Source organism: Austrofundulus limnaeus, unplaced genomic scaffold (genome assembly GCF_001266775.1).
Source record: "Austrofundulus limnaeus strain Quisiro unplaced genomic scaffold, Austrofundulus_limnaeus-1.0 Scaffold456, whole genome shotgun sequence".
NCBI classification, from domain to species: domain Eukaryota; kingdom Metazoa; phylum Chordata; class Actinopteri; order Cyprinodontiformes; family Rivulidae; genus Austrofundulus; species Austrofundulus limnaeus.
Genome location: NW_013952858.1, coordinates 329,143 through 336,780, shown reverse-complemented (window position 1 = coordinate 336,780; position 7,638 = coordinate 329,143). Strand labels below are relative to the sequence as shown.

At 38.8% G+C, this 7,638-nt stretch overlaps 1 protein-coding gene across 1 annotated transcript in view; it reads right to left on the bottom strand.

Annotated features, from left to right (window-relative positions):
• Positions 1 to 7,638, bottom strand: part of tgfbr3 (transforming growth factor, beta receptor III) — a 90,064-nt gene that overhangs the window by 26,400 nt on the left and 56,026 nt on the right. Inside the window, exons 5-7 of the mRNA XM_014025102.1 lie at positions 3,367 to 3,541; positions 1,114 to 1,276; positions 563 to 710 (exon numbers count right to left, since the gene is read on the bottom strand). Coding sequence (XP_013880556.1) covers positions 563 to 710; positions 1,114 to 1,276; positions 3,367 to 3,541 — 486 coding nt within the window. The remainder of the gene's footprint in view (positions 1 to 562; positions 711 to 1,113; positions 1,277 to 3,366; positions 3,542 to 7,638) is intronic.

Below are 7,638 nucleotides of genomic sequence, written 5' to 3'. Positions count from 1 at the left end.
GTGTGTGTGTGTGTGTGTGTGTGTGTGTGTGTGTGTGTGTAGGTGTAGGTGTCATGTTCTTAAAGTTTGTAAAGTTCCAGTGAGACCTAAGTAGCACTAATGAAGATTTAATTTTTTAACTCCATGCACACGCTGAGCCTGCAGCTAAGTTAATGCTACTTTGATAAACTGCAGTGATTAGCTTGTGTTTTTCCTTTGTATGAAATGAGGTGGTTCCAACAACTTTTCAACTTGAGAAAAAGTGGCTGGATCTGGTGCTGCTCGTATTCCACACCGTATCTGATACACAGCAGCTCTGACTCTGCTCAGTTCCAGTGGCCTTGGCTGTGAAAGTTTATGATGCCTCCGAAACTCCAAGCCCTGGCTCCACGAAGCCACAGCAGTTCTTAGAGGTAAGACATAAAGTTTTTACAGTTTTTCCAAACTTGTGAAGTGAAGAAGATGTGCCAGTTTACTACACTTCTCGATTTGACAATTTCGTTATGAAGTTGTTCTTATGAGTGTATTTTGATTTCTTTGTTGCGGTGAAGTTTATATGCTTATTGTTTTGATGCCAGCTCACCACTACATCCAGCTTCCCCATCACGTTGTGGGTTTTGACAACCCAATTGACAGACTTCGCACATTTAAGCAGCAAGGTGACGTCCCGTATCACCACACCATCAGTCTTCAGAGGCCTTAAATCCACAATGACATCCACTTGAAAAGCACTGCAGAGAAGAATTGAGAAAATAAACCTCAGTGTTAAAACGCCTTCTACTGCTGGCCAAATAATTAATAAACTGGATGCATTCCCAGAAAAAAACAGCCATATGCACTACAGACGAGATAGAACAAGAGATAGAGCATACCTAGCAAAGCTTTCCCAGATTTTCAGTCTTTTGGGTTTTCAGAGTAATGCTTGGATAAAGAGTACATTCTATAACAACCTAGTCTTTCAGAGTGTGTTTTGATAAATCTTCCTCAAAAGAACACCACTATGTGAACAGGCAAACCCATCCGGCTCGCATGTTTGTGAACCTCATTCCGCAAAGCTTGGTGAGAGCGACCTGCCCTCAAAGAAAAGAAGAACGGCAACACGTATTCTTCATTTTGACAGTTTTGGCTGCTCACCTGCTCGAGTTTGGAGCTTGCAGGTCAACGATGTGCACTTCTCTGTTTTTCTCAGGCGCAGACAGCACACAGCCCTTCGACGCCTGCAGCACCTGGTAGCTGCCCAGGTAATTCAGAGACAGAAACATGGTGTCGATCTTACAGGTGTCAGAAAACCAGGAATCTGAAAACAGAGAAAAGTTTGTGTTAGCGGACGGACGATTTGTGGACTGACGTTGATCCAGCAAATGATAACAACAGCTCGCTGGACTTTTTTTTACAACATGACATCAGAGTCTGAGGTCAGCTACAGAACAGTACACTCTGCTTCGGAAAGAAATTGGATCTCCTGTTGAAAAAGAACTTGGTATTAAGATATTTTTTTATTTTGAGATGAGCTGTGGTAACAGAGGAAATCTTTTCTAGTGACTCAAATACTGGGATTCCAGTTATTCTACTTCTGAATACAGCACTAATACAGCTCTGACCAGCCTAATGAGAAGAGGCTGGGTGAGCTCTGATCACTGGACTCTAATCATGTGGGTAATTTGTTTGAACTCTTTAAAAAATAATAAGAAAAACCCACAATGATCACTACAATCAAAGGCTGAAGAGAAAACCTGAGCAGGAGCCCAGGTAGGAATCTAAGTGAGAACATGTCCATCTTCATAAAACACCACTGAAGATGTTTCGCTGTGAACATTTACAGCTCTTTATTTGAAACAAACTTTGTGGCACTCTGGGCTTTTGCCAAACCACATCCCCTAACCTGCCAAGTGAGCAGGCTGAGCAACCACTCTGCTCGCCACACTCTCAACATGGAGGATGGACTTGAATCAACAGCAGTGATATGGCCAGGATTTCCTGCAGATACAGGCGTAGCAGACGTTCTCGGTAAAAGCTTAAATATGAGCTGCAAAGTTTAATAAGAATCAGAAAATTATAAAGGGAAAGTCTTCACAAACTACAGCTTCATAACTTCACACTCCTCATCACATTTTAAATTAAAATGCTGTAATGAATCTTTTCTTTTTCAAACCTTCTGCTATTTTTAGTAAATTCAGCAGAACAGCAAAGCTAAAGCAACAAGAAGTTGCAAAAATTGTGCAAAACACTCGCTAAAAGCTAAACCGATCAGAACAATAGCTAAAAGATTAAACCAGCAGAACAGAAACTAAGAGATAAAACAAGCTAAACATAGCAAAAATCTAAAATGAGCAAAACCGTAGCAAAAACATTACATTTGTAAAGCAGTAGTAAAATGTGAAAACCTGTAAAATAGGAGCCATGTGATAAAGCTAGCAAAACTGCTTGAACATAAAACCAGCAAAGCAGCTAAAATCAAAGAGCACAACAGTAGCAAAAAAGTAGCCAAGAGCTAAATTTAGCAAAAGCACAAGTACATAAAGAGTAGCTATAGTTTTGCTAATTTTAGCAAAGCTATAGCTACTGTAAAAGATAAAATTAGCAAAACCATACCTAAAAGGTAAAACAGAACAGACAAAAACCACACAAGTACGCTGAAGTGGATTTCAATGAGAACGATGTTTTGAAAAAGAGAAAATATTGTAAAATTAAATTAAAATTTGAAAAATGTAAAAATAAAAAACTAAAGTCATAGCAGACCATTCAAGTTTGATCTGAATGTTTTTCTACATGTGTAATTAAAATAGCACCAAGATGGTAGTTTGATTGCAAATAATGTAAGAAAGAAACTATAAAGAGGAAAACAATCGTATGAACTCTGACTCAGCATTTAGACAATTATATTATTCTGGTAACTATTTTCTCAAGTAATGACACAGCCTAAAACGCACTGAAAACTGTCTTTTAGGAATTACTATTCTTCCAAGCCATAGCAGCTTTGTTTGACAATGACTCAAAAACACGTGGGGACTATTTGTTTACTTTCATATAAATCTCGTACTGAACTTCAAAACATACAGAGAGCGTGTAATTGTGTTTAGTCTATATTCTAAAGTTGTTTTAATCTCAACAAATGTTGCTATTATTCTTGGAGGGATCTAATAGCTCTTATAACTGTAAATAGTCTGAGTTTAGAAAAAGCCACATGCAGACAGTGAAACCGTGTGAGGGTGTAAATTTCTATGACGGGAAGGCAGTTCTTTTCAAAGTTTAGTGGATTTAAACCTCTAGGCTAGGCTAAAGCACAAAAGCTAAGTAAAGTTAAGAAGTTAAAGTGCATGGAAGAAGAGGGGCTGCTCAGGGGCCTGCAGCTATGTTTGGGATTTTTTTTCTGACTCAGGTGCATACCTTCCCCAACTTTGATGTAGATGGCTTGAGTCATCCGGAGCTCAGTGAAGGAGGTGACGGCCTTGTACTTCTTCTGGGCCCAGTTGAGGAGGTGATCGTTGCCGTGGGGTAGGGTCTCCAGTTGGATCTGGGTGAAGTTTCCCTGCTCAAAGCGGACCTCTGAGCCCTGCGATACCTAGAGGAGGGGAAAACAAGAGAGTTAGGAGACAAAGGCATCTGTTGTGGGGGGGAAATGTGCTGTCTTGTGTTTGCTTTAGTTAGCATCCAGGGTATTTCCTTCTGCAAAAACATGTTAAATGGTGATGCTGTGCTTGAACGAATATGTTTATTAAATATTAGTGCATTCAATTCGACCATAAACATCAACATTTCAATTGAAACTCCTTGCTTATTATGATTGTTTTCCTTCAGAAATCTGAAACCAAAAAAAAAAGACAAACCGGGTGATAAGTTTTTTTTATTTAAACCAGCTCCACAAACACTGGTGAAACCCATCCTTCACTACATCCCAGCTATTGTTGTGAAGCCTCTACAAAAATGCTCTGCATAGTTTTGTCCCTGTGCACAGCGAGGTGTCTGTTTACACAGCAAAGACGGGGGTAGGATGTCATCACTAAAGCATAGGTGTGCTTCAAAATAGCCACAAGAGACAACGGGGAACAGAAACTCTCCACAGAGACACAGATAGTAAATACAGAAACAGACAGACTGGCCAGAAGGAGAAAGTGTTTCACAGGTACAGCACCCAAAACATGTCAAACGGACTGAATCATAGTTGTGTTTTTGTTTGTTCATCAGGCCACAGTGTCTATCTTTAACTGGGTTGGCTCCAAGTATTAATATGTTGTAGAGGTATAAATATTAGTTATTTCCAGAAAGTTTTATTAAAATACTACATCCAGTGGTTTTTGTGATTTTTTTCTTAGATAGAGTTGACTCCAACAACATAATTAATAGGAAAATTTAGAACAAAAACCACCCCAAATTCCTGTATAATGTCTGTAAATGTTAAAGCCATTATAGTGTTTTTTTTTTTTTTTTAGTTTAGGAACCGTCAAAAAACCTAGACTTGGATTAACTCTAAACTTTAATCAGTTGTAGATGTGAATCCAATGATTGCTTCCTGTAAGCTTCATTAAAGGTGTTTAGTGGTTCTTGAGGGGTTTTGGTAACAGTCAGACACATGAACAGATACGGGCAAAAACATATTTGTCAGCCTTTAGGTTTTTGCGGTTGACAATAAAATCTGTGAGTGAAAAGAATTCAGACTGGCCACTCCACATTTAGGAGGAACAACTTTTGATACAATATGTACCATGTGCTTCATTTCAGAACGATAAACATTTCCATGTGCTGGAGGCTTACCCAAGTTCATGGTATAAAGGCAGTCTACCTCATTTTATTTCCATGCTTATTTTCCTTCCTGCCAAAAATATCCCCTCTGTATGCTGGAGCTAAACAGAGCTGGTAGCCCAAATTAGTTTTAATCTAAGTGCAAATACATATGACCTGCTCTTGTCATAGTCTGATGTAAATGTCCTTTGGTTATAAGTAAGTATTTTGGTACTACTAATAAAGAAATTACTTTCTGAAGTGTTTGGGTTTCGCAGACATAACTTTCCAAATCTTTATGGTCAACATCTGTCTGACCTCTGGACGCTCCTCTCTGGGTTCCTGGATTTGTCACCAGAGGCTGTAAATACTGAGGACAGACTCCATCGAAGAATTTAGGTTGACTTTATTTTTAGTTTGTTTACTACAAGTGGTCTCCAAAAAAAAAAGATTACGAAGAAGGAGAGGGGAGGTGCTCTGAGCCATCGAGCAGGAAGAGGAGGAGGAGGAGGGGCGAGAGCTACTGCACTCTTCTTGCCAAGCTCAGCAGAGTTTATCAGTTTAATTGCGAGAATACGACCATAATTAGTCGCAAAGAATTACAGGGAAAAGCCTGAAAGCCAAATTAGCTCCAGGCCTTCCAGAGCACAGAAAACCTCAGGAATCTAAAGCGGAGATATGAACGACCCACTCTGGGCTTTAACAAACTTTCTCTGCTTGTGTTCTGTCTCGGCCCAGCTGACAGACGAAAAAGTAGAAAACCAAAACATCATTTCTGCCTTTGGCTTAAATAGAAAATATAAATACATGTCATTGAATACTTGAGCTTTGAGACAAAATATTGTTCTTGCATTCACATAAAAATGAACTAATTAGAATCAAACTTTTATATTTACAATACAGATTGGTTAATTTTTGTTTTATGTCAAATGTTCACAGAAGAGTAACATTTTATATTTCATAATCAAATACAGCAAAAAATGTTGAATGTATCTCTTCTTTTAAGAAGAAAAAATCGTATCAAGTATTTTATCCAATCATTCACCTTCTTTACACTCTTTTACATGCAGGTGTCAAAGGGCAGCTGGTGCTTTTCTCCAGGGGTCGACGGGCAAGAGGTGGTGTTGTATCGTGTATTTTAAATCTAAAAAAACTAAAAACTGGATGTTACTGCAACTGGAAGGTAATTCTTCAGACCTTAAAAAACTGACAATCGATCAAAATAACATGGATAAAATCTTGTGTTTTATCACTATAATGTTGGTTGAAGGGAAGCATGCACCGTCTTCAACATTTACATATCAAAAATCTGGTGTTCCTTAAATTGGTATTATCTTGTTTAATCTGTTGGAGCTTAAGTTAAAGTATGTCTTGTAAAAAAACTGTCAACACATCAAATTTTAGTTCAATGTCAGTAAAACTGAACTTTCAACTACCAAGGCTACCAGTTACCAATAATCCAGCTACCTTATCTTTCAATTTTTAACAAGTATTTAACAATAAAATCTAAACCCATCACTTTGACAGGTGAAACTTAACTTAAACTGTATCATGAACAGGACAGTGATCCCAAACAGCAGAAAATCTGCTGACTGAGTGCTGTGGTGGGACTGTGGGAAAGTTGTGAATGTACAAATACTAATAAATATTAATCAACTGATGTGCCCTCTAGTATGTAGGAGATGGTTACAGAAAAATCACACATTTGTGTGATTGTTGTAAACTTCTACCAACTTTGTTCTGATCTGTTACTAATTAAATTATAATCAGTTTATTAGTCAGATTATTTTTTAGTTTCTGACGATATGTAAACCTTTGAGCTGCTTCAAAGCCCTCGCTCAAATTGTAAGACAATGCTATCTTCTATTCTGTATGTGACAGAAAAAAATACAACACATCTGCTGGTGCTGAGAATCTTGAATAGTTCCAAACATGAAATAATCTATATCCTGTCATCTCTGCCTATAAGAAGACACATACTATGGCCATATGTGCATCAAAAGGGAAGCATGTATTCCAAACATTTGAGATCAATTACGCAGATTGGACCGCTCCACTGAGGAACACCCTTAGTCTGGGAAATGGCGAAAAGCTGTGTGTCATCAGGAGGTGTTGCAAACAGATCGTGCATATCAAGAGCTGATGTACAAAAAGAGCATGCAGTAACTTTCTGGTGGTACTAAAGAGATGAATGTTACTGTGGTGGATTGTTGAGATATAGAAAGCAAATAACATTGCTAATGCTGGTGTGTTTCTGTGAACCGGTGAAGAAAACAATAATGCATGTCTCAGCGCTACTTTGGAGTCTTCTGCTCACGTCTCTTGTCTCTGAATAAAAGCCAGCAGTGTATATCCATGGTTTCTATTAATGGTTAGAGTGAGGTAAGTGCTCAGACTTTAGCGAGTGAAAGAAACACAAGGGGGGAAGAGGAAAAGCTTGGCAAACAAACAATGAGCAATCCATGAGCCAACAACCAGAATTTACAGTGTTGTTCCACCAAGAGTCATAAAACATTTGTTCCAGATCAAGCCTTTCAAGCAGAGATGCAAGAGAGCCCTCCCCCCTTCGAAAGCCTTCCAAAGGAAATATATACATTTGGCCACAAAGTCAACACAGCATGCTCTGCACATGTGTCTCACTCTGAATCCTGTTGTCCCATGATAAAATTAATTTTGGCTGCCACTCAATGTTCATATTTCACTTCATTTTGTACCCATGATGATTCCTGGCTGCTGCTGATTGACAATAAGTACTCCAGAGAGCATGTTTTACAACAAAAGTCTGGATTCTGGCATTTTAAAAGTCAGCAGGGTCCAGTGGCCAACAGCAACAGTGTGCTTTATGTCTATGAAGCTTTTCCAGGCAGCCCATTTGAGTCCGCAGAGCCCAGAGAGCTGTTGATGAGGAAACAAGGGCTGGCAGGTTGGATTCTGGTAGTG